This window comes from Onychomys torridus, chromosome 11 (assembly GCF_903995425.1).
Source record: "Onychomys torridus chromosome 11, mOncTor1.1, whole genome shotgun sequence".
Lineage (NCBI taxonomy): Eukaryota > Metazoa > Chordata > Mammalia > Rodentia > Cricetidae > Onychomys > Onychomys torridus.
In genome coordinates, this window is record NC_050453.1 from 74215529 (window position 1) to 74242894 (window position 27366).

General features: G+C 41.2%; 1 protein-coding gene and 1 pseudogene across 1 annotated transcript in view; one reads left to right on the forward strand and one right to left on the reverse strand.

Annotated features, from left to right (window-relative positions):
- The window catches only part of Zranb3 (zinc finger RANBP2-type containing 3), a 145726-nt gene that overhangs the window by 61969 nt on the left and 56391 nt on the right, over positions 1 to 27366 (reverse strand). Inside the window, exons 3-6 of the mRNA XM_036201990.1 lie at positions 26504 to 26522; positions 16355 to 16533; positions 13726 to 13957; positions 10920 to 11005 (exon numbers count right to left, since the gene is read on the reverse strand). Of these exons, the coding sequence (XP_036057883.1) occupies positions 10920 to 11005; positions 13726 to 13957; positions 16355 to 16533; positions 26504 to 26522 (516 nt within the window). The remainder of the gene's footprint in view (positions 1 to 10919; positions 11006 to 13725; positions 13958 to 16354; positions 16534 to 26503; positions 26523 to 27366) is intronic.
- On the forward strand, positions 3528 to 4131 carry LOC118593242 (annotated as a pseudogene).

Below are 27366 nucleotides of genomic sequence, written 5' to 3' on the forward strand. Positions count from 1 at the left end.
TTTGATATTAAGAGACAGTGTTAGGACATACCATCTCCAGACAACCTGATTACAGAAGTTCTCCCCCCTTACCAAAGAAGCTTCTTTATGCAACAGACAGAGACCATTAGAGAAAGCCAGTCTGGTGAAAATGCAGAGAATAACCGACTGTGGATTGCCCAGCCCTAGTCGATACATTAAAATATAACCCAACATCTAAGAGGGCTTGGGACAATTATAGGAGACAGAGGACCAGGGATTCTATAGGATTGCGTCTTCTATATATGACAAAGAAGAGACACCCATGAAATCTCAACAAGAAAGCTGCCTAAACAAGACCCGGACTATGACAGCGTCAATAGACATGCCAAAGTGGGTAGGGGAATCTCACTGGCCCCACCCCTAGGTGAAGAGCTACAGGCACTAAGCAATGCTGAATCCAGGAGAGCTAGTCCTCCCCAGGGAGGAAGCCCTAAATGAGGATTCAACACCCAAGCAGTCAGCCTGTAAACACACATGCAAGCAACACTAAACAGACTCTGCGGCTGTCCTTTTACTGTGCTTATATCGCAATAGCACACCTCACCTCTTCCTCCCTCCCTCCTCCCTCTCTCTCTATATTATATATGTATATAATAAATATAAAAATACATAAACATATAAATACAACCGTGTGTGTGTGTGTTGTGTGTGTTGTGTGTGTCTGACAATAATTAGAGGGAAAAGAGCTCATGAATTTAAGAAGCAGGGGGGGGGTGCATTGGGGGGAAATGATACAATTATATATAATATAAAATAAAATAAATTAAAAACAAACAAACAAAAGATCTATTACTTAGCATGCACATCATACCATGATGTGGATACTTACAGTTTGTATCTGATATTAGCACTAATGACAAACTTTGTGGGGTAGAAAAGAGCTGAACAGTCTATTTACTATGTAATGTTTTCTTCCTTATTTTATTTTTTTCTTTTTCTTTTTTTTCTGTGTTGCTTTGGTGCTTTTCCTGGAACTTGCTCTGTAGCCCAGGCTGGCCTCGAACTCATGGAGATCTGCCTGCCTTTGCCTCCCAAGTGCTGGGATTAAAGGCGTGCGCCACCACCTTATTTTATTTTTAACCTATAACTACAAACATAAACAATTGGGGCTGGAGAGACAGCTCAGCAGTTAAGAGTACAGATTGTTTTTCTAAGACCAGTTGTTGCTAGAACCCATGGCTGGCAGCTCACAGCTACCTGTGACTCCAGCTCCAGGGCATCTGAAGCCCTCTTCTGGCCTTTGAGGTCACTGCACTTGTGCGCAAACCAATACAGATAAATATACACATAATTAAACCTTCATGTAAATGAAGAGTTGCTTTTGTACCATTCCCAGGCCTTCTTCTGGGTCAGCAGGGACCATCCATACATTTCGTTGTAGCCACTCTCTGCCCCTCCACTGCCCCGCCCCAACCCAGTACCTCTCCTCTCTCTCCCTTTCTTCCCCTTCTCCACTGCCCTGCCCCAACCCAGTACCTCTCCTCTCTCTCCCTTTCTTCCCCTTCTCTCCCTGCCTCCCTCTCTTCTTGCTTTACTTTTTAAAGACAGGGTCTCATGGACCCAGGGTGACCCATGGATGACCTGTCAAGTGCTGAGATCACAGGAGTACTCCATCAACTCTAGCTTCAGAAACTACTTTGGACTAGCACATGACATATAGCTCCTGATTTTAAAATTTCAGAGCTATATTTTAAAATATTTTTTTAAAGATTTATTTATTTATTATGTATATAGAAGAGGGCACCAGATCTCATTACAGATGGTTGTGAGCCACCATGTGGGTGCTGGAAATTGAACTCAGGACCTCTGGAAGAGCAGTAGGTACTCATAACCTCTGAGCCATCTTTCCAGCCCATAAAAGAATATTTTTATTAAAGCACTACATACACATAGCTTAAAAAACTAAATAAAAAGAATTTCACACAATGTGGAGACTCTGATGTATGGTCTTGGCTTCAAACTCAGGCTGGATAAACATAAAGAGAAAACAAAAGTTCACATTTGAGGACAAAGTCAAGACAAATGTCACTGCAGCCCAGAAACAAAAGAGTGTAAAGTGAGCAGAGCTGAAATAATAAATCTATTCCTTTTATATCTAAGAATAGGCAACAGCAGCTAAGAACTTAGGGCTGTAGCAATGAACTATTCTTGTACAACTTTATTATACACTGAATTTTTCTAGAAATTGTATATGATGCTAACTAAAAGGGATATCCTACATTATTCTGTTGGAAACAACTCAGAATATTTTGTTAATGTGGAAAACTATGCCACTGACCCCCAAAACACTCTAGTGGCTCAGCTATAATACACATAACTGCGATTTATTAAATACTGTTTGAAGATATTAGTGGAGTACTGGCTACCCTATGAACACAGCTGTGGAGTACTGGCTACCCTATGAACACAGCTGTGTGTACTGGCTACCATCTGAACACAGTTGTGTGTACTGGCTACCATCTGAACACAGCTGTGTGTACTGGCTACCCTATGAACACAGCTGTGTGTACTGGTTACCATCTGAACACAGCTGTGTGTACTGGCTACCATCTGAACACAGCTGTGGAGTACTGGCTACCCTATGAACACAGCTGTGGTGTACTGACTACCATATGAACACAGCTGTGGTGTACTGACTACCCTATGAACACAGCTATGGTGTACTGACTACCCTATGAACACAGCTGTGGTGTACTGGCTACCATCTGAACACAGCTGTGGTGTACTGGCTACCATTCGAACACAGCTGTAATATATTAGCTTCCATATGAAAAGCAGTATCTACAATTCTAAACACAGTAAATTTTCATCAATTTATGATTATATTTCTCTAACTTTATATACCTGGAATTTACAGGTGTACAAATCTTAACTACAGAAATTATCCTTTGGAGACATATAAAATAATAGTGCATATATCATAATTGATGAATTTTTAGATTTCATATAACCATAAACTTATACACTCATTTTAAATTGTGTTCTAATGTAGTCTCAACCTACTTACATATTAAAGTACATGTTTATGTTTACCTTAACTTTTATTTTCTCTCTGCATTATGCTGGATTCTTTCCTTATTTGAAATTACATGTGGCTATATATGGTTATGCCTATGAATTTCCTTCCAGTGTAACAAGGGAGTAGTGAATATTCATTATGAAAAGTGGGCATTAGGACAATAGAGCTGAGAAATGCTGATGTCCAACAATGACCACTCTCTTCACTTACAGCTACTGTGCAGTACACACACAAGATGCAGTAGGGTTGAGAAGAGACACTCCAAGGAGGTCTGCATTTATTGAAAAACTTCAATTGCTAATTAATATCCTCCTAAAACAGAGAACACCAGGTCCAGGTGGACTCGCTCCTGAGTTCTACCAAACACTTTAGGAAGAAATTATACTAGCTGTCTTGGAAGACTGTTCAGTAAGCAAAGTGCTTACCATACAAGCATTACTGGGGCTTGAGCTCCGGAACCCACTGCTCCAATTCTACATATATAAGAATGTATAGTTTTGAAGTTCTCACATTAAAGTCAAAATCTAAAGCCCAAGTAAGTTCCCAGCACCCAGGTCAGATGGCTCTCGATCACCTGTAATTGCTGCAACCACAGTTCCAGGGGAATCTGTTGCCTCTGGCCTCCAAGGGCACCAATATTCATGTGCACAACTTCCTTTCCCCCACATTCACAGAATTTAAAATAAGTAAAATAGAAAAATCTGTTTTAAAATAGCTTCCTTTCTGCTCCAGCCAAGTGGCTGGCTTCTCATCTACCTGCCAAGATGCTGCTGCATCCTGCAGCAGAACCTCAGGCACACTGTAAAAGACGTTCTGATCCTAAAAACAATGAGACGAGGAAAGAGAGAGGTGCTCTGAACAAGTCGAAGATTTCACTAAATGTTACAAGGATGCCAAAATCCATGTTAGTAAAATGCCAGAAAGAAAATTCTGCATTGAAAGAATGTCTAACTGCTAATTATAATGATTCAACCTTTTATGAAGGATACAAACTGGAATATCTCAAGGAAAGGGAAGAATTCAGAAAAATAGGGATTCCTACTGAGAAAAGGCTACAGGAGCTTCCAACAAGCATGGAGGCAAATTTTTAAGTGAGTCAGGAACTTTTGTATTTATGGAAACCATCTATAATGTTAACTACAAATAGCAGAGAAAACAATGTTTACTTTATTCTCATCATGAATTATATGAAAAATACTGATATTTTACGAAATAAAAATCTTTATTCCAGAGTTCTGGTTTATTAAATACAGGATAGAAGATAAAACTAAAATAATAATAACAATTCTGGTCTCTATTCATTCCTCTAGGGCACCCATTCATTTACCCTGCACTGTACCCTTCTCATTATGATGTTTGGGCAAGTGACTGTTATCCCCTTCCTGTCCCCACACTTTCCTTGCCCATGCTGACTGCTGAGTCTTACCAGGATAACTAATCCCCCTTGTCCGTCAGCCTCTACAGAGCTATTAGAAGTTGATACAAAACTCACAGATCCGACTCTAGGCATACTTTAGGCCTCTACCACATTGCTGTGGAAATCCATCATTGAGAAGACTGGCTCCACTACTAACCCGTGTTACTCTGGTGAGATATTGTGTACCCTAATAAACCTGCCTGAGGATCAGAGGACAGAGCCAGCCACTAGATTAGAAACAGAGCCAGGCAGTGGTGGCATACACCTTTAATCCCAGCATTTGAGATCTCATGCCTTTGCTTGGGAAACACACATGTCTTTAATCCCAGGAAGTAAGATGGCAGGACACAGAAAGGTATATAAGGTGTGAGGAAACAGGAACTCTCTCTCTTTAGGCTGAGGATTTCATAGAGGTAAGAACTAGTGGCTGGCTGTTCTGCTTCTCTGTCTGATCTTTCAGCTTTCACCCTGATATCTGGCTTTGAGCTTCTTATGAAAGACCATCTAAGATTTGAACAACATGTTACTGATCTCAAATGGCTACTCAGCATGCTAATGAGCCTATGTTACTAATCTCACCACCTCATTTCCCATCCTGTAGATCAGAACATGATAACTTTCCAATTATTTATTCATTCATTCATTCATTCATTCATTCATTCGTTTGTTTGTTTGTTTATTATGTATACAGTGTTCTGCCTGCAGGCTAGAAGAGGGCACCAGATCTCATTACAGATGGTTGTGAGCCACAATGTGGTCGCTGGGTATTGAACTCAGGACCTCTGGAAGAGCAGCCAGTGCTCTTTCTTAACCTCTGAGCCCCCAACTTTCAAATTTTCCTTTCTTTCTTTTTCTCTCTCTCCTCCCCCGCAGCTGAGGACCAAACTCAGGGCCTTATGCTTGCTAGGCAAGCGCTCTACCACTGAGCTAAGTCCCCAACCCTGTTTTTTTTGTTTTTGTTTTACTTTTTTTTTTCTTTTTTTCTTTTGTTTTTTTTGAGACAGGGTTTCTCTGTAGCTTTGGAGGCTGTCCTGGAACTCGCTTTGTAGACCAGGCTGGCCTTGAACTCACAGAGATCCACTTGCCTCGGCCTCCGGAGTGCTGGGATTACAGGAGTGCGCCACCACCGCCTGGCGTTTTTCTATTTTTGTTTGTTTGTTTGGTTGTTTTTTTTGTTTTGTTTTGCTTTGTTTTGTTTTTCAAGACAGAGTTTCTCTGTGTAGTCTTGGTGCCTGTCCTGGACCTTGCTCTGTAGCCCAGGCTGGCCTTGAACTCAGAGTTCTGCCTGCCTCTGCCTCCCGAGTGCTGGGATTAAAGGCGAGCACCACCACCACCACCTGGCCAACTTTTGAATTTTTAATTCCTACTTCTTTGAACTCAACAAGCCATCTATCTCTTTGATAAGAAAATGTCATGAGATGCAAACTCCCTTAAGCCCCTATCACTTCAAAAACTATGGTATAGCCCCAATAATATACCACTTAATGACACAAACTCCCTCATATCTCTGGCATCTCTGAAACTACAGTATAATCTCAACAATATGCCATGCAACTATAAAAAAGATACAAATATTTATGTAGAAAAAAGGGTCAAAATTCAAATGTACAAAAATGCTTATGTTTTCAATGCACTAATCTTTTTTTTTGTTTTTTTGTTTTTTTGTTTTTTGAGCTAAGGATCGAACCCAGGGCCTTGCGCAAGTGCTCTACTACTAAGCTAAATCCCCAACCCACAACGCAAACCACTTTTTGTTGTTGTTTTTTCGAGACAGGGTTTCTCTGTGTAGCTTTGCGCCTTTCCTGGACCTCACTCTGTAGACCAGGATGGCTTCGAACTCACAGAGATCCGCCTGCCTCTGCCTCCTGAGTGCTGGGATTCAAGGCGTGTGCCACCACTGCCCAGCTTTAATACACTAATCTCTTTTCCAAAAAATGTGTTTGCCTACTCTTCTATTAGTTTAAGATTTTGAATCATGTAAAAATATAATCCTAACAATAACAAGGATGTAAATCTTCTCACACATGACTCTCCCATACTTCACAACTTCACAGTGCAGAGGCTGAACAAAGAGATGGAGAACACTGTTGAATGGGTACAGAGACTTAGATTAGGGGTGATGAAATGTGCTAGAAATGAAAAGTTCTGGTGCTTTACAGCAATATGAATGTATCTAAGTCTACCAAACTTTATACTTAGCGTGGTTAAATAGTAAATTTTCTTATGTATTTCTATTGCAAAAAAAAAAAAAAAACCACCCCACAATAGCAATAAGCAACACCCACAAAGAAACAGAAAAACGGAAGACACCCACAATGTCTTCCTATTCCCATTCTGATGAACAAGACTGTAATTTGACTCCTACCTAACTCTATCTTTGCCTAACTCCTAACTAACTGTCTTTGTCTAGAGATCCTGATTTAGCTCTAGAATGTTCAGCTGAGCTGGTCCTGCTTTAGTTCCTCAAGGGTGCAGTGAGCTCTTGAGTTCTAGCTTTAGTATATAGAATTCGCACTTCCTGAAAAGAAAGGAAATAGATTTACTCACAGGATGCTTCTGAGCTGCCTTGACTGGTTCACTCTGGCACACTCAGCCATCACACCCTTCCGTTCCTCCCCCAAGACATTCATCAAAACTGCAATTACCTAGTTATGACCTGAATTCACAATTCAGTGAAATTTGGATTATTTTTGGTTATTTTCTTTTCGAGACAGAGTTTCTCTGTATAGCTTTGGCTGTCCTGGAGTTTGCTCTGTAGACCAGGCTGGCCTTGAATTTGAATATATATATATATATATATATATAGTTTTACCTGAATGTATGTCTGTGTAACACAAGTGTGCCTGGTGTCTGTGGAGGCCAGAGGAGGATTTTAGATCCTCTGCAAGTGGAATTTTGGATGGTTATTAATTGTCATGTGGATGCTGGGAATTGAACCTGGGTCATCTGAAAGAGCAGCCAGGGCTGTTAACCACTAAGTCATCTCTCCAGCCTCCTAAAAATGCTTTTAGATTATAGTGGTTTGTTGTTTTTTTTTTTTTTTCCTGGAGCTGAGGACCGAACCCAGGGCCTTATGCTTGCTAGGCAAGCACTCTACCACTGAGCTAAATCCCCAATCCCTAAAAATGCCTTTTTTTTTTTTTTTTTTTTTTTTTTTTTAAAGAGACAGGGTTTCTGTGTAGTTTTGTGCCTTTCCTGCAACTCACTTAATAGCCCAGGCTGGCCTCCAACTCACAGAGATCCACCTGGCTCTGCCTACCAGAGTGCTGGGATTAAAGGCATGTACCAACACCGCCCGGCTAAAAATGCTTTTTGAATGAATGGATTAATAAAATCAAACCAGAGGCAGTAGATGGGATGAACTGACCTTCTACACCAACTCAGCATAGGATGATTCAAAATCAGAAGTCTGTTGGAACTGAACTATAGACTGTATATTCTCACATCTCTTCAACACAAACCTGACTTTCCAAGCACAAACGCAGAATTTATCCTGCATCTTATTTAACTACTCCTCAAACATACCTTGAATATTCAGTATATTAACTATCATTTCAGATCTGAGCCATTTGCACATGGAACAGACAGTCATGTATGTAGCCAGAGGAAGAACAGTGAGTAGCACAGTGCTGGAGATATATGGAGGTAAACGTGACCTTGAGTATGTATTATCAATCTGCATTTCCCCTCTCAAGAAAATTTAGACAAATAATCCTCCTAAGTAGTGGAACTGACATAGAATTTGATGTCCCACACTGAAGACTGAACCCAGGACTGTGTGCATAAGAAGCAAGCACAATTTCCCCAGATCTTCCTAGGATAATTTAAGTTTTAAGCACAACATAAGAAAAGACAGATGTCTTCCCAGAGCACATCTTTGTTTTTAGTTTGAGACATTGTCTCACTATGTAGCCCCGGCTGGGCTAGAATTCACTGTGTAGACCAGAACAGCCTCAAACTCAGAGACCCACTGTGTCTGCCTTCCCAGAGCTGGTATTAAAGTCTTGTGCTATAACACCTGGCTCCAAAGCCCACGCTAAGGAGAGCTCCTGACAGACGATGCTGGGCTGGATCAGGCACAACTCGTCTTCTTGTCAGTACAGGAGTATTTATTAAAGTTGCCACTTCTGAAGAAAAATGGGGAGAAACACAAAAGAAAATAGCAAGATACAGAGTAGGCGATTTAACCCCTGAAAATGTGCAGGGGACTAAGTGGGCTCTTAACCTTCTCTTGCTCGAACAATGTTGATCATTTTACTCACTGTGCTTCCTTCTCCAAATCCTATGTGTATTTATAGCCTCCTAAAATAGAATTCAGTAGCGTGACTAACATATGGCATTTGGGTAAGGGTATCCTGGTTGAGTAATCCCCTCTCCCTATGTCTCTCAAATCAAATGGGATAGGTGGTATTTGGTAGTTCTTTCTTCAGATTATATTTGCATTAACATGCTTCTTTAGGCCATTCCTCAGGAATTTAATAAGCTTCTTAAAGACAAAGTAACATTCTTGCTCATGCACTTCACTTAACTTTATTTTGAATGCAGCATGACATTTCAAATGTAAAATGTGGGTCTAGGATGGAATAACGATCCATAATTTGCATTCTGTAAAATTATAGTGTGAAAATGACACCTTTCCAGAACAAAAATGCTAAGGAAGAAAATATAGCATCCCACAGCTTCGCTTAAAATACCAGCCAATGCCTTGATCTGAGTCAAAGCTTATGGAGCCACAGTACTCTCCAGGTAAAGAAATCAAGGACTGGAAAGACTTCTGAAATGGATGTAGAAGAAAACATCTTCAAAGGCTGGAGATGGCTCAGCTCTTTTGAGTGCACTGCTGGCTCTTCGAGAGGACCTAACTTCAGTTTCCAGCACCCATGTTGGATGGCTGAAATGCCAGCTCCAGGAGATCTGACTGCTATTCTGGCCTCCAGGGGTATCCTCACTCACATGTGCATATACCCATTCACAGACATAGACACGACACATAATTAAAGAGAAAAAGAAACAAAATGCCTTTGAGAAGCACAATGTTGCCCTTGAAATGCCTTTATCTAGCAAGTAGGAGACAAGGTAAGTTCCACCATCAAACATTTCACAAAGATGAAATATTTCACTTTGAAATACTGTTTGCATTAATAAGTGAGGTACATACTTCTGTTGTCATTGACAGATACTAATCAAGGAACACACAATAGGGGCCTGGAGAGGTGGCTCAGCAGTTAAGAGCACTGGCTTCTCTTCCAGAGGACCCAGGTTCAATTCCTAGCCCCACAGGGCAGCTGTAACTCCAGTTCTAGGGGATCTGACACCTTTACACAGACATACATGCAGGCAAAATACCAATGCACATAAAATAAAAATAAATAATTTTTTTAAAAAAGAAACAAAGAGTAGGACAGACATGCAGATTAAATATTTAGCTTGTTCTGGTTTTCCAATAGAAAAATCTAGAAATACATATCATGCAAACAAACTTCGGCATCTCCAGTGCAAGAGTCACCATTAGGTTTTTCTGTTTTGTTTGGCTTTTTGCTTTAATCGATACCTAGACTCATACCAAACAGACCTATCATGGGAACGACACAAATATTAGGAGTGATCATGTATGGGAATCATAATTCTTTCTAAAAGGGACTGAAACTCTGAATCAAGATGGCTTCCTAAAAAAAAAAAAATTACAACACATAACAAGAAACAGTGCAGCAAGGCTCCTGGATGGACTGATAGCAGGTTCCGTATACCTCTTCACTTATGGTGGTTTGGATGAAGATGGCCCCTAGAGGCTCATACATTTGAAAGTTTGATTCTCAGTTTGAGATTTCAAAATCCCATGCCAGGCCCTATCTATCTCTCTTCCTCCAACTTGTGGGTCAGATGGAGCTGGAAGCTTTCAGCTGTTACTCCAGCTCACACTTTCTGCCTGCTACCTTGCTCCCACCATGATGGTCATGGACTCACCCTCCGAAACTGTAAGCATGCCACTAATTAAATGCTTTATTTTATATGTTGCCTTGGTAATGGTGTCTCTTCACAGCAACAGAACAGTAAGAAAGACATTACTATAACACCCAAACCTGCCTCGTCGAAGCCTGACACCCCATACAATCAAATGAGAAGCAGGACAACACACTTCCACGTACATACTCATCTCCAGAACAGGCACATTTTTTTTTTTTTTTTTTTCCAATCTGTGACAAGGACTCATTGTGTAGGCAAGTATGGCCTCTAGCAATTCGGCTTTACTTCCCAACTGCTGGAATTAAAGGCATGTGCCACCACACCTAGCTATTTCTTTTACATTATATGTAGGTCACCCATACAAGCTTTTACTTAAAGAAATTCTTTCACAGATGCAGCAAGTTTGAAAACCACTGGAATAAGGAATGGTTAACAGTGTTAAATGTTTAGAGTTTTAAGCATATGGAGATAAAGGCTTATGGAGAATAATTATCCTACCTGATGTGTGCATTGCAGTATCTTTTAGCATACTCCATCCAAGTTCCACATTTTTGTGGGAAGAGAGCCTCAATCTGCATGAAAAGCTGTAACAATACAAATGTTCTTAATTTACTGAAATATTTTCAAGCAAGTTATTATGATGACAATAAAATTAACAGAAATAATAAGAGGTATAAAAGCAAAAATACTTCTTCCTCAAGGCATTTCCTTCCTCTTTACCCCCACCCTATATATTCTTCAGGAATAACATTATCTGTTTCTAAATATGTATATATTTGTACATATATGTATATATTCTTATATATATGTATACATATACTTTATGTATATGTGTATATATGTATACTTTAAAAAGGATTTCTCTCCAAGTATATTTTATAATTGCAACATAGTTCTGTACATCAGCAAGGAAACTCCTTTGTGATTTTCCTTTATATTAAATACATGATTTTAAAATGTAAATTTCCAAGAGGTAGTGATTATGGGGAATACATAGTCCTTAATTATTGGGTCATTTGATCTAACATTCTACCAACTATATTTACGTTAAGAGATGGGTTATAAATATAGATGGGGAATCAACTACTATGTTGTTTCATTTTGTGTTCATGTATGCATCTAGCCTCCACTTTAAAAAGATTTTCTCTCATTTTAAAAGGAGTATTAGTAATTATGTGATGGAATCAGCCTGAGACAATGTAGATAGAAGACGTATTTCAGGATACTTATATTTGATTCATCTATCGCCAGAAAGACATGTTTAGTTGAGACTAAAAGCGAGGCCTTTTACTTGTTCTACCAGAACACAAAGAAATTGAGTGTGTATTTGCGTTACTTATAGGACTTGCATAATTTATAGTTCAGATAGATATCAAAGTTTTATTTTTATTTCTCTTTCATATAATGCGTCCTGACTGCAGCTCTCCCTCCCTCGAGTCCTCCCAGTCCTCCTCCACCTTCCCTCTCCCCCAGACCCACTCCCACCACCATCTACCCCCAGAACAGAGCAGGCCTCCCAGGAACATCAAATGAACACAGCACAACAACATACAATAACTCTAGGAACAAAAACCTCATAGGAAGGCTGGGCGAGGAGGCAACCCAGTAGGAGTAAAAGGGTCCCAAAAGCAGGCAAAAGAGTCAGAGACATCCCCATTCTCACTGTTAGGAGTTCCCCCCAAACACCAAGCCAACAACCATAACATATATCAGAGGGTCTAGTGCAGACCCATACACATCTGTGATTGTCAGCAGTCTCTGTGAGCACCGTGAGCCCTGCTTAGCTCATTTCCTGGCTGTGCTCCCCTGCTGTCCTCCACCTTTCTGGCTCCCATAATTCCTCCTCCTCTATTCTCCAGGGCTTCCCAAGCTCCTAAGGGAGGGACCAGATGAAGACCTCCACTCTGGTCTCTCTCGGCTCAATCTTTGGCTGTGGGTCTCTGCAGCCCCTCTCATCAGCTGCAGAGACAGCTTCTCGGTTGACAGCCGGACTAGACACCAGGCTATGAGTCTAGCAGAATATGATTAGGACTGATTTTGTTTTTGTTTTTGGCCAGTCGTGTTTGGTTCTACCCTCAGTCTGGTCTTAAGGCTATCCAGGCTCCGGTTCCTGGTCATCCAGGCAGTGTTGGGCATGGGCTCCCTCTCGTGGTGTGGTCCTCAAATTAGAGCAGTTATTGGTTGGTTACTCTTACAAGACCTGTGCCACCATTGTCCGAGCACAAGTTGTAGGCGGGACAGATTGTAGGTCGAAGGTTTTGTGGCGGGGTTGGTGTCCCCATCCCACTACGGGAAGCCTTGCCTGATTATGAAGATGGATGGTTCATGCTCCTTATCTTCTATTACTAGGAGTTCTCAATAGGGTCACCCTTGTAGATTCCAGGGAGTTTCCACAGCACTAGGTTTCCATATCTACCGCCCCCCATGCCCTCCAATTTCAGTTGTCTCTTCCCACAATCTCTCCCTCTATTCTCCACATCCCTCCTATTGCCATCCCCACCTGCCTTGAGTCCATCCACAAACTCTATTCTACTTCTCCTTCCCAGGGAGAGCCATGCATGCCTGCTTGAGCCTCTCTGGTCTGTGTGAGATCCCACCTCAAAAAGTAAGGTAGAGAGCAGGTGAGAAAGATACCAGGTGGTGTTATCAAACTCTGACCTTCATACATGCAGAAATCTCTCTCTCTCTCTCTCTCTGTCTGTCTGTCTGTCTGTCTGTCTCTCTCTCTCTCTCTCTCTCACACACACACACACACACACACCATACAAACACACACATGTATATACACATACAAAATAGATTAAATTTCAACTCTAAGATATTTTTACATAAACTAGATAAAGTAACAAAAAAGGCCCAGAAACAGATGTGAATAGTATTACAAATACACACTAAATAAAGAGACTTTATAATTGGGTGTAGTAGTGCACACCTTGAATTCTAGCACTCAGGAGACAGAGGTAGGTTGATCACTATGAGGTTGGTCTACATAGCACATTTAAGCCAGTCAGAGCTACAAAATAAGACCTTGGGTCAAAACAAACAAATAACAACAATAAAAAAGAAAAAGAAACCTTATTATAAAGGTAAAACTATTTTATGCATACCGGTAAGTATGGCTAAGACTTATGATTAAATAGGTTTTTAAAAACCCAGCTATAATAAAAAAAACAGTGTTTCATCATTACTAGAGATTTCCAATCTCCTCTTCTGGCATTTGAAGCACCTGAATTGAGACTGAAACTTGTCAAGCAGCAGACAGAGTCAGTTTTCCTATTACTCGGAGAGACAGAAGTCCTCATACCTCCTCAGGCCTTCCCAGAGCTGGGGTTCCTGTGAGCAGAATGGCCCGCCTGGCTTTCTGTACCAGGGGCAGGAGAATCCTGCTGCGGGCAGCAGTTCTGGATTTCATGTAGTGCGATTCGTCCACTATCACAACTCTGAAGTTCTGGCTGTTCAGTGCATCTATCAAAGTCTCTGCATCTGTGGTTATGAGACCGTAGCCTAGAACTGTCACCCTGCTGGTCGATACTCTCCTAGAAAAGAAAATCCACTGCTTAAGAAATCTCTATTTCAGCAATGCATCTATCACAAACAAAACAAGAGTAGTCTTGGGGAGAGAGACAGAGAGAGAGAGAGAGACAGAGAGAGAGAGACAGAGAGAGAGAGAGACAGAGAGACAGAGAGAAAGAAGAAGAAGAAGAAGAAGAAGAAGAAGAAGAAGAAGAAGAAGAAGAAGAAGAAGAAGAAGAAGAAGAAGAAGAGAAATAAGAGATGGTCCTACTGCTAAACCTGAACTATTGAAAGAGTTCAGACTTTACATTTCTCCAATATGTTAAGCCAAGACTTACATTCTGGTCAAGTGGTTTTTGGAAGATCATCTTACTAGGATAAGAATGTTACTTTATGACAACATTTTCTTCCATGCATTCATTTTACAACCTGGGTGCTGTTGATATTTTGTCAGAACAGCACCTAATGGAGCTTTCCACTGTACATTCCTGGCCTTTCCCATCTCATCTAACACAGCCCTCGGGCAATATGGTGTTGAAGTGATGGAACAAGTTAGAAGAAGGACTCTCCCCTTAGACAGAGAGCCACCGAGCTAAAATAAAGTGACCCTCTGAGCCTTTGCTCTCTATAATACACATCTGCAAAAGTCTTTAATTAGAATTTATTCCGATACACATGTTCTTACTATGTATGAGACCAGTGAGGGAAGGAAATGCATGTTACTCGTCTTTAGACACATAGTACTTTGCTCCTAGTGGAGAATGAAGTAATGAGACAAGCATGTTTTCATTTTCTATTATCACCAACAATACAGGACTTCATCTGCCACTTTCTTACTCTGTGCATGTGTGCTTTTAGGCACATGTGGGTGTGAAGAAATGTGCTGGTTCCTATGCAAATGGATGCCGGAGGTTGATATGAGGTACCCTCCTCCATCACTTTCCAATTATCCAATATCCAAGGTATCTTGCTGAACTCCGAGCTCTCTAATTTGGCTAGTCTAGCTAGCCAGCTTGCCCTGGGGCCCCTCATCTTTCCTCCACAACTCCAGAACTAGGATTACTGGCAGGCTAACATGATAGCCCAGCTTTTATGCCAGATTCCTCGTCTCCACCTCTCTAGTGCAGGGAATGAAGGAAGGCCACCATGCCCACCCACCACTTACACTGAAGCTGGTGATTAGAAGTGTTTTTCCCTCATAGCCATCCCCCAGCCCCAGCCCCATTTTCTATCCTCCATGGAAGTGAGAGCTCTGAACTTGTGAGTAGCCCTTGAAGGTCTGGACACATCTGATTAGTACAGAGAACTATGGCTTCCTCCACGTGCTCAGACAGCAGAAGAGCCTGAGGAGAAAAGTGTGGGCTTAGTGTTACGAGCTAACTAAGGTGTACTGTGAGGAGGAATATCCACCAGACAATAGTGTTGAAGGTCACTGCAGCTGTCTTGGTGGCTTCTCTTCTGACATATCAGAACTGGGTGATAGATAGTTCAGCACAGCTGGCACTAGAGTAATCTCTATACACAGTACACACATACACAGGCTGGTACAGATCCCAAACTGCTTCTTTAAGGATCAGAAGACACCAAGTCATTTTTATGTCCTTGGTTAACACCTTCCAGGATGTACACTCCTGGAGTTGTGGTCTTATCTAACACACGCAAATGTTCTATAAACAAAAGCCACTACCACTATTTAATCATAGGAGTGTGTGCCTCCTAAATAATAATGAACAGTAGATGATCCAATGCCCAAAAAGATGGCACGGGATAGATTTTAAGAAAATGTCAATATAGACATTTAAATTAAAGTAAGAAAACCTTAAAAATTCAACATTCAATTTCTGCATAAAATCGAAAAGACACAGATTTAGAGAATGTTGAATTTTTAGGGCTTTCTTACCTTAATTTAAATGTCTATATTGACATTTTCTTAAAATAAGAATTGCCTAAATTTTATTATAGTAATGCAAATAGGCTTAGTTTTTCTTGGATTCATACATATAAATGCTTATGGTTCCGAGGTTAAAAGAGGTAAAATATCCTGTCTGCTTCCTCCTTCTCCATGCAAGCCGAAGTTATCCTTACAAAAACTACTTATATTCATAGTGCAGATAATACAGTTCAGAACAATGTTACTAAGAATGATCTAAGAACTAACAAATACTTATTTCTGGTAGAAGTGTTACTTTTGAAGTCCAGAAAGTGGTAATTCTGTGTCACTTGTCTCCTTTTTTTTCCTCCTAAGACAGGGTTTCTCTGTGTAATCCTGGCTGTCCTGGAACTCACTCTGTAGAGCAGGCTGGCCTTGAACTCACAGAGATCTGCCTGCCTGGGCCTCCCGAGTGCTGGGATTAAAGGTGAATAGCAGCACCACCACATCTGGTCATACCTTTTCTTCAAGACAAATCAGTTCTTCTTACCCAGTGTCAGTTTTGTTCATGATAACATTGATTTCCTCTGGCTCCAGCTCTGGGATCCATTTCTCCAGTTCTTCTGCCCACGGGTACCGCAGAGAAGAAGGGACAACGATCAGCAGGGGCCATTCCTCCTTGTAGAAGTAAGCCACTGCAATTGCCTGGATTGTCTTCCCGAGCCCCATCTAAACAAAATTTAAAAAGGGCATGTTACAAATAAAGCCTATATCCTGAAGGAAATGATCAAATACTGAGAAGTGTTACATAAGAATTTTATTATACTAACTGGAATATACAGTTAATAAAAAGTTCAAGATTACTAGGAACTTAAAGAGTCATTAAGGAGGTTACACTGCATTAAAAATCATTTGTGATTATAATTAAAGACAGATGACCCTAGATTATACTGATTTCACTTGTAGTTTTTCCTTTTTGAGAACACAATAAATGCATTACCTACCTAGCAGAGATCATGTTATTTAAAGTTAAAATAACTTAACTGTGAGTCATACATGTTTTCCAAAGAAAATGTAAAATAGAGAGGTTGAGTTATTTAAACCACAGCTAACTGATAAAACATTAGGATGAGATTCCAGGTTTGAGGTGTCTTTTTCCTTGACCATCTCTCTGCTATTCTCATCAGCCCATTTGAAGCTGTTTCCATGGAAAAAGAAGCTCCTGATGAACTGTTGAAGAGGTTTTCTCCACAACAGTCAGAAAGGAAAGACAATTCAAATGGGCTTCACCTGGAGCAGTCTAGCCAAACGTTCACAGTGAAAGGGAGTGAATCAGGCTGGGTGTGCTGAGCAAGTGGCAGGCCCGGGGCTCAACCTCGAGCAACCCATGCCCTGATTTTAAAAAGAGCAAATCACTGCTTTCTATGACACTGTTTACATATCACTGTGGAGAAGGCCTAACAGTAAGATATGGGGGGTGGAGGGGGTCAAGGGCAGCTGGAGGAGGGGAGGAAGGAGGAGGGAGGCGGCAGGGCGGAGCTGTTCCACCTTGATTTCTGTGCAGTGATGTGACTGCACAGACTTGTCAGAAGTCATGGATGGTTTAGTAAACACAGTCAGATGGGCTGGAGAGATGGCTTGGTGGGTAAAAGCACTTGCTATGTGAGCGGAACTGAGTTTGAGTTCCTAGCACTCATGCAAAAAGTTCAGGCTTGTCTGCATGTGCCTATAATCTTACGCTAAGGGGAAGACGTGGAAGGATCCTGGGGGCTTGCTGGCCAGTGAACCTTATCAAAAAAGTGGCAAGATTTGGGTTCAGTGAGAAACCTGTCTCAAAGACAGACGGTGATAGAGCAGGACACTAGACATTTTCCTTTGGTTTCCATGTACACACACAAGTGCACACACACACGTCACACATACTGTGTTGAGGAAAACCTGTTAAGTGAGGGACCAAGACAGCATTTGGAGACTTTTTGTGCTGGCAGGCCTGGACAGAGCCAGTGCTTTGAAAAGTCTGGCCCGTAACTGCAGTAGGCATCTGCAGACGGTTTGTGCTTCACGGCCACAGAAGGGAAATTTCAATGCATTTTAGGCATGCCTTCTGAAGCAGGGCTGGTATGGGCAGTTTCTTAAAATAGTTTTGTGTTTGTTCTCTCAACATAAGGGATATGGATGGGGCTTGCAGGAGTATGAAAGCAGAATTTAGCACTCCTAAATATGTTGGAAGTAAAATTTTAATTTATTTCTACATTGTTATTTAAGCTTCCATACAACAAGACAGTAGTCTGACTACATTAGGTGTATATTAAAGGTAATAAATGTGTAACATAGGTTTCTGCTTCCCCCTCAACTATTCCACTCTCGCCCATAATAATTAAAAATTTAAGCCGGGCGGTGGTGACACACACCTTTAATCCCAGCACTCGGGAGGCAGAGCCAGGCGGATCTCTGTGACTCTGAGGCCAGCCTGGGCTACAGAGTGAGTTCCAGGAAAGGCACAAAGCTACACAGAGAAACCCTGTCTCAAAAAACAAAACAAATCAAAACAAAAAAAATTAAAAAGGGGGTACACAGAAAACAAAAATAAAAATGGGTTAATTCACCTAATTTACCCATCTGACCCACAATGGTCCTTACATTTACAAAGAAATTACTACAGTAAATAGTTGTGAAGAAAAAGACTAATAGGTACACACTTTGCATGACAGACTATTCAAGAGAGAGAGAGAGAGAGAGAGAGAGAGAGAGAAACCTAAAAGAGTAAGTTTCAAATGCTGAGTGAGATTAAAAAGAGAAAAGGCAGTTATGGAATTTTAGCAAGTCTATTACAGAAAACTAGTTTATGTGTTTTTCTTTTCTTGTTTTATTGTTTTTTTTTTTTTTTTTTTTTTTTTTGAGACAGGGTTTCTCTGTGTAGCTTTGTGCCTTTCCTGGAACTCACCTGGTAGCCCAGGCTGGCCTCGAACTCAGAGATCCACCTGGCTCTGCCTCCCGAGTGCTGGGATTAAAGGCATGCGCCACCACTGCCCAGCGTGTTTTTCTCTTTCTATATATATGATTTTATTTTTATTTTTCACCTAATGCTATGTGCATTGGTGTTTGCCTGAATGTGTGAGGGTGTTAGATCCCCTGGAACTGGAGTTACAGACAGTTATGAGCTGACATGTGGGTGGTGGGAGTTGAACCCAGGTCCTCTGAAAGAGCAGCCAGTGCTTTTAGCCACTGGGCCATCTCTCCAGCCCCCTATATGTTTTTCCTTTAATTACTGCTATTAAGAACAAGAATCAGCCAGGTGGTGGTGGTGCACGCCTTTAATCCCAGCATTCAGGAGGCAGAGCCAGGCAGATCTCTGTGAGTTCGAGGCCAGCCTGGTCTACAGAGCGAGATCCAGAACAGGCACCAAAACTATGCAGAGGAACCCTGTCTCGAAAAAACAAACAAGGAAACAAGAGAACAAGAATCTTGGTTATCTCACTCATGATAATTTTTTCCAGCTTCATTCATTTACCTGTGAATTTTACAACTTCATTTTTCTTAAAAGCCAAATAACATTCCATTTGTATAACCCAGATACAGAAAGACAAACACCATATGTTCTCTCTTATATGTGGATGCCTACTTTGGATCTTCAGAAGTGTGTTTCATTTGGAAAAAGAGAACAGGGATCTAGTCAAGGACAGTGGGGAAGGCTCTTGAGGGCGAGGAGACAATGCAGTGATATAAAGGGAAAGGAGGACACTCAGTTATGACGACGATGACTTGCCTGGCGAGATACGGCCACCAGTGCGACGACAGTGACACAAATGTCACAGAAGTAACCAGACACAAGATGCAGCTTATATTTGGGAGTCACTCAGGGGCTTAATATTAATCACAAACTGTAATGGCCCATGGCTTCTTGCTAGCTCGTATAACTTAACTCAACCCATTTCTATTAATCTGTGTATCCCCACATGTTTCGTGGCTTTACCTGGGTCCCATTACATGTTGCTCCTTGGACAGCAGGTTGGTGTCTCCTCCAATGGGAATGATTTAGTTAAAGTTACATTTATAACAACTAATCTTCTATATTAATGAGAAAATTAGTGTGATGTTTAAGAAAATGTTCTCCTTTAAGAAAACAACTATAGAGAATAGAATTTAGGAAGTAATGTTTGTGACCTACAACATTGCCACTGCCACAAGTATTATTTGATCTCAAGAATGAATGGATGCTTTAAGGAAAGACAAGCAACCTTACATTCCTTGGAGATGAGGAAGTGTTTGCAGTTCCAAATGAGCAGCACAGAAGCTTTAAGTCCAGCAGGGTAGTATGACTAGTTACCATTCAACTTCAAGCCATGTGATGTGGTAACAGAGAACTCAAGTCTAAGTGCTTTTAATACTGAGACGATCCAGCTGAAGATCAAAATGTTTGACCTAATCTTTTAAGGATAAAATTGAAGTAGCAGATATGGTGGTACAGGCTGAAGCAGGAAGGCTCTGGGTTTGAAAATATCTTGGTGTACCTGGCAATTTCTTTCTTGCTTTTTTTTTTTCCTTTGGTTTTTCGAGACAGGGTTTCTCTGTGTAGCTTTGTGCCTTTCCTACTCACTCTGTAGCCCAGGCTGGCCTCGAACTCACAGAGATCCTCCTGCCTCTGCCTCCGGAGTGCTGGGATTAAAGGCGTGCTCTACCACCACCTGGCTACCTGGCAATTTCAAAACCAGCGTGGGTCACAAAGCCAAGCCCCATCTCTAGGATGTTAGGGCCTGTGAGAAATCCCATTAAAGACCACCAGTCATGTGTGCAACCAACAAGAATGTTTAATAAAAAATTCCAGCACGCTGGGGTCAAACTATCTGACAAAGTGGTAAATGGTGACCCCCAGGAAGCCTGTAGGCTCCTTTTCAGTAGGATTAGGGGAATTCCCGCTGTGGTTAAGTGTACTTTGAAGTGATTGGGTGTAGACTCTTACTAGTTCAGGGATCATTTTATGATTGGCTCATGACATCTGGTCAGCAACTGTGGCTGCAGTGTCAGGGGTCTGTCTGTCTGCAGTGTCAGGGGTCTGTCTGTCTGCAGTGTCAGGGGTCTGTCTGTCTGCAGTGTCAGGGATCTGTCTGTCTGCAGTGTCAGGGGTCTGTCTGTCTGCAGTGTCAGGGGTCTGTCTGTCTGCAGTGTCACGGGTCTGTTTGACTGAAAATAGCAAGGACAGTTCCTGCTTGTGGCCAGGTAGGACCCTGATTGGCTACCAGACTGGATGTACTTCCTGAGGGTCTGACAGAAGCCAGACTTGAGGATGGTGGGATAGGGGCTGGGGATGTAGCTCAGTGGTAGAGCGCTTGCCTAGCAAGTGCAAGGCCCTGGGTTCGGTCCTCAGCTCTGAAAAAAAAAAAGAGGATGGTGGGATAATGTGGGGCAGAGGTCTTAGCAAACTGCCCCCTGGGTAGGGGGAACTGGCTCTGTTATAAGAGGGGAGAGTTGCTTCAAGGACAGGGCAAATTTGTTCTAGAAAAAAAACTTGTTAGCAGGAGGATGACTGTGTGTTACCATGTTTTATTGTTGTTAGATACAAACTTTTAAATCATGGACTCAGAAGTCAGTATATCCAGGGGAATTTAAAATAGCATAATAATTAATGCAGGACCACACCATATAATTTTGGTAGATGAAAGTAACTAGACTAAATAGGTAGCTCAAAGCCCTTGGCTTTAACCAATTTCAGTTTGTTAAAGTGGAATCCTGCAGTATTTCTTCACTTCAGGATAAATCACTATTAAGAACTAAAGCTGACTCAATGATATGCAGATGTCTACATAAGAATTAAATAGAGGGCTGGATTAAGAGCACTGACTGCTCTTCCAGAGGTCCTGAGTTCAATTCCAAGCACCCACATGGTGGCTCACAACCACCTATAATGAGATCTGGCGCCCTCTTCTGGCCTGCAGTCATACATCCTGTATACACAATTAATAAATAAATTATCTTAATTTTATAAAGATTTAAAAAAAGAATTAAATAGAATACATTAACCTTAACAGTACATTTTATCAATGTTTTCAAAATAGTAAATCATCATGTAACTTGGAAGAATAATTTCAAGTTTTCTCTTAAAATTAAAAAGAATAATTAACAATGATCTCAAGATGGAATTTTAGTTTTATTTATTTATGCTGTGATTGCTTTTATACAGAAATTTTAAACACAGACAATGCCAGGTACTGAGAACCTTTTGAATTTGGAAAAAATTCAAATTTTAGAGTTAAAAGCAGCTAGTATCTTTTTAGTGTGGAGATAGAGGAGAGAGGTTATTTTTAAACTGGAAGTCCTATTTGTCCTGGAAGAGGCTCCCTAGGGAAACCACTTCAAGTAAGCAGGTCTAAAAGTCTTAAGAGAAAAATATGAGACTTAAAGTTTTTAACTATCAAACTAACACACTGTAGAATCACCTGGACAGGGTCTCAATCAGGGAGACAGTCTAGATCAGGTTGATTGTCTGAAGGGTAGCATTCCTTCATTTTATTGACTTGGAAAGAACTGGCCCCCTGGGGGTAGGGATCCTGAGCTGTATGAGAGCAGAACACTCACACATGTCAAGGAAATGTACAATGTAACTAGGTGTTTCCAGCTCCTCCCATTTGGAGTTTGTTATGATACATTGTAATCTGGAACTCTAGGCTGAAATAAACACCTTTCTCCCCTAAATTGCTTTTTGTCAGGGCATTTTATCACAGCAAAGGAACAATTACATCTGTGTTAGACACAGTTACAGGCAATTTCTCCTATAATGCCAAGCCATCATGAATCTTGAAATCTATTTGGTTTCCAATATCTTTCTTGGGGAGGAACACGCCATTATTTCCCCAATATTACTTAAACGATTATTATAACTTCTCTCTTCTCTAGTAGGATTAATAATGGTCTCAAGTTTCCTAAACAACTCTAAGGGCAGAACTGGCTCAAAGTGCATACTGAATTAATTCAAATTTCATCTATAAAAGTAAACAAGATATATCAAAATTATAAGGTTATCAAGTCTTTTTACCTCTTCTTCAACTGTGAAAGTACTTCCAAACAAATGACCAGGAAGCAAAAGAAACTAGCCACGGTACTTATTTATAAAATAGTATCCACGTCAATGAAAAAAAGTGACTCTGGTTTTAGGGAACCAGTTGAGCAGAACAAAGGAAATAATCTGAACTTCAGAAGAAAATGTCCAGTTGGGTGGCGGCGCACACCTTTAACCCCAGCACTCAGGAGGCAGAGCCAGGCGAATCTCTGTGAGTTTGAGGCCAGCCTGGGCTACAGAGTGAGTGATAGTACAGAAAATAAAACAAACAAAAACCACCACAAAATATAGACCTCAAACAAGTACTCAACAGTGACAGGAATACTTGCAGACAGGACTTCTTTATATATCTACTCTAATACTGCTTATCATTAATGGACTTAGGTAAATATCAATAACAGATAAAAGAGTCATGGTATTTTGAGTCATAACTCACTTAGGGCCAGGAAGAAAACAGAACTGAAGAATAAGAAATAGACATGGAGCTTCAAGCATCCAGAGATTCAATAAGACATCTCATGTATGTCAATAGCTGATAACCCTAAGTAATAAGAAAAATTATATTATACTCAGTGTACAGGGCTGAAAGAAGCAGAAATATACAAAACTATATGGAAAAAGTCATTGCAAAATTATTGTGGTCAAAATATATTAAATGGCTGTTTTAAATTTTTTGACTAGTGGTTATGATTTGAACTCGGTCCTCCCACTCAAAAAATCTGGTGAAGTCCTAACCTTAGAACTGCAGGATCTGACCTGACTTGGAAATACATTTGTTGCAGATGTACAGTAATTAGCTAAGATGACTTCATCCTAGAAGTGAGTCTTTAATTCTAAATGATTAGTGTCTGTGTAAGAGAAGACAGACAGGGGGCTGGAGAGATGGCTCAGAGGTTAAGAGCACTGGCTGTTCTTCCAGAGGTCCTGAGTTCAATTCCCAGCAACCACATGGTGGCTCACAAACACCTGTAATGAGATCTGGTGCCCTCTTCTGGCCTGAAGGCATACATGCTGATTGAACACTGTACACATAATAAATAAACAAATCCTAAAAAAAAAAAAAAAAGAGAAGACAGCAGACACACAGTGAGAATATCTTATAAAGATGGAGATAGAAAATGAAATGATAACATCGGCAAGCCAAGAAATGCCAGACACCCAGCCCTTACAGACAGTGTGTTCATGGGAGCTCTCAAAGGAACAACCAGGCTGATGCCTAGCTCAGGTTGTACCCTCACCATCAAACTACAGCCCCAGCACTCTGACACTGACTTCAGACTTCTAACCTTCAGAATGTTGACATAATATGGGTTTAAAATTACCTATTCAGTAATACTTTATTATAACAGCGACAGGAAACTGATACACCATGTAATACAGCAACTCCTTGATTTCCATTCAACCCATGTAAAAACTGATGCCCACAGGATAACCTGAAGGGAGGTGGCTTTTGTACCCATTACACCCATGTTATGATCTACATGCACAATTATTAAACCCTAGAAGAACCAACATGTTGTTTCACTGGGTGAACAAAGAAAAACTTGTGGTGGACTGGCAAGATAGGTCAGTAGTTAAGAATGAGCAGTGCTTTTCCAGGTGACTTAGAGTCAGTTTGCTGGTGGCTCATGACTTCCTGTAACTCCAGCTCCAGGGGATCTGACTCCACAAGCAAAGCCACAACACACACACACTCACACATTTAAAAATCAAAATGAGGGTTTGGGGATTTAGCTCAGTGGTAGAGCACTTGCCTAGCAAGTGCAAGGCCCTGGGTTCGGTCCTCAGCTCTGGCAAAAAAAAAAAAAAAAAAAAAAAAAAAAAAAGCGTTTTTTAAAATAGAAAAAAAAGTTGTGGTATATCTACATTATAGAATAAGTGTACTCAATGACAAGAAAGAAAGAAAGAAAGAAAGAAAGAAAGAAAGAAAGAAAGAAAAGAAAGAGGGAGGGAGAGGGAAAAGCTACAGAAAAGAAAGAAGTAATTACGATGTATTAAAATGGAGGTGTACTTTTTTAAGTTTTGTGAAATTATTAAATGGCTTCTTAAAATTTATTATACTAGGGCTGGGGATGTTGGTGAGTAGTAGAGCACTGGCCTAGCACACACAAGTACCCAAGTTCAATAACTGCAACACACACAGCCAAACTCCCCCCCCCCCCCCACACACGGACAGAACACAAATAATCTCATTAAATAATTATGGTTTGGGGGCTGGAGAAATGGCTCAGTGATAGAGCTGACTGTTCTTCCAGCACTATGTGGCAATTCATAACTGTCTGTAATTCCAGTCTGAGGGGACCTAATGCCATCTTCTGGCCTCCATGGGCACCAGGTACAAATTTGGTGCAAACATTTGTATAAAAATGAAAAAATTGCCAGGCGGTGGTGGCGCACGCCTTTAATCCCAGCACTCGGGAGGCAGAGCCAGGCGGATCTCTGTGAGTTCAAGCCAGCCTGGTCTACAGAGTGAGTTCCAGGAAAGGCGCAAAGCTACACAGAGAAACCCTGTCTCAAAAACCAAAAAAGAAAAAAGAAAAAGGGAAAAAAAAGAAAAAAATTTTCAGAAAGGTTTGAAAGAAGACAAACAGCATGAGAAGTGTTGTGAAATTAAACAGGAAAGAACAACTCAGGCCAGGAAGAGACTTCCAGGTTCTGAGAGCAGTGTGGACTGTAAGAGTGAATGGGTAGTTAAGGAACTGACCAAATGTTTGTCTTACTCCACAGGAACTTTTGTATAATGTGTGTGCATATGTGCATATGTGCTTGTGTGTGTGTGAGTGTGCGTCCATGTGTGTGTGACTGTGTGTGCGCGCGTCCGTGTGTGTGTGTGTGTGTGTGTGTGTGTGTGTGTGTCCGTGTGTATGTGTCTGTGTGTGTGCGTCCGTGTGTGTGTGTGTGTGTGTGTGTGTGTGTGTGTGCGTCCGTGTGTGTGTGTCCATGTGTGTGTGTGTCCGTGTGTGTGTGTCTGTGTGTGTGTGTGTCCGTCCGTGTGTGTGTCCGTCCGTGTCCGTGTGTGTCCGTGTGTGTGCGCGCGCGCGCGCAAAGGCTACTCTGGTAGCGGGAGTGAGAAGGTCTGGAAAGTGCTGTTGCTGGAGGAGCACACAGCTGGAGCCAGCTTCCGGTTTACAACCTGGCCTCACTTCCTGCTATCTGTTTCCTGTGTGCTGATGAAATGTAAGCAAGCAACCAGCTTTCTGCTTCTACTACAGCTCCCCTACCTGCTACTATGTCTTTGCTGGGCCTGATGGACTCCACCCCTTTCAAACTGTAAGTCTAAATAAACCCTATGTCCTCGAAGTTACCTTTGGTCATGATACTTTATCACAGAAATGGAAAAGTTGCTAATGCAGCCAAGGTAAAAAAGCATCCTGTGGCTGTGAACTCTTCCAAGGACTTCCTTGTGAAGACCTAGCATAAGTGTTAACTTTGTATTTTCTGTGGATAAAACTGTTTTTAACTTTATACACACACACACAAGTATATGTACTGTATACAGAAGTATTTAAGAGGAAATCACCATTATACAAGTAAATTCATTTCTGTTTGTGTCTCACTACATACATTCCCGTGAGAAAACAGAGGCAGACTGTCAATACAGAAAACAGAAGATAGTAAACAGAGTCAAGACTCCAAGGTACTTACTTCATCAGCAACCATACACCTGGAAAAAAGAAAAACAAAGTAAATTAATTTCTTAATCATCAAAGTGACGAATATTCAGAGTGCTGATTAAGTAACTCATCAGAGAACACTTTACAAATGCTACAGGATTAAGCCAGAGAGGTGTCTGTAAGGGCATGAGAGCACCGGACAGTGATGATTTCAACTCTGCCATAGCTGCCAATGACATGGAGGGACAGTTCAGAGAAGTTATTGGCACTGCTCACCATGGAGGAGCTGCAAAGACTCTTGAGGACCAAGCAAAATGGAAGAGATTGTGAAGTATGCCTTCTGCCTTCATCCTTAAACTGTAAGCCTGGCTGTTCCTATAGTCAAGAATGCTGGATTAAAGAATAGTGTGATGGTACATGCCTTTAATTCCAGCACTCTGTAGGCAGAGGAAGTGAACCTTTGAGTTCAAGGCCAGCCTAGGCTACATAGTGAGCTCCAGGGCAGGCAGAGTTACATAGTGACACCCTGTCTCAATTAATTAATAAAACAAGAAAATGAAGGATTTCATGTCATTTCTGTTTCTGTAATGAAGCACCCTGACAACTCTAGTGCAGTCCATCCCAGAACAGAAGTCAAGGAGACAAGAACCCCAAACAGCCACATCCATCCACAGGCAAGAGCAGAAAGCAGTTAATACACATATGCTTCCTACTCAGCCAGCTTCTCCACAGTCTTCCTCACACAGTCCAGGACCCCAAACTAGGAAACAATGCTGCCTGCTTTCAGGCTGGGTCCTCCCATCAATGAAGGAAGACAACAAAAGCCCACAGTCAGGCCCACAGCCCAACCTGATGTAGACTCACAGAGACTCTTTCCAGGTGATTCTAGATGCA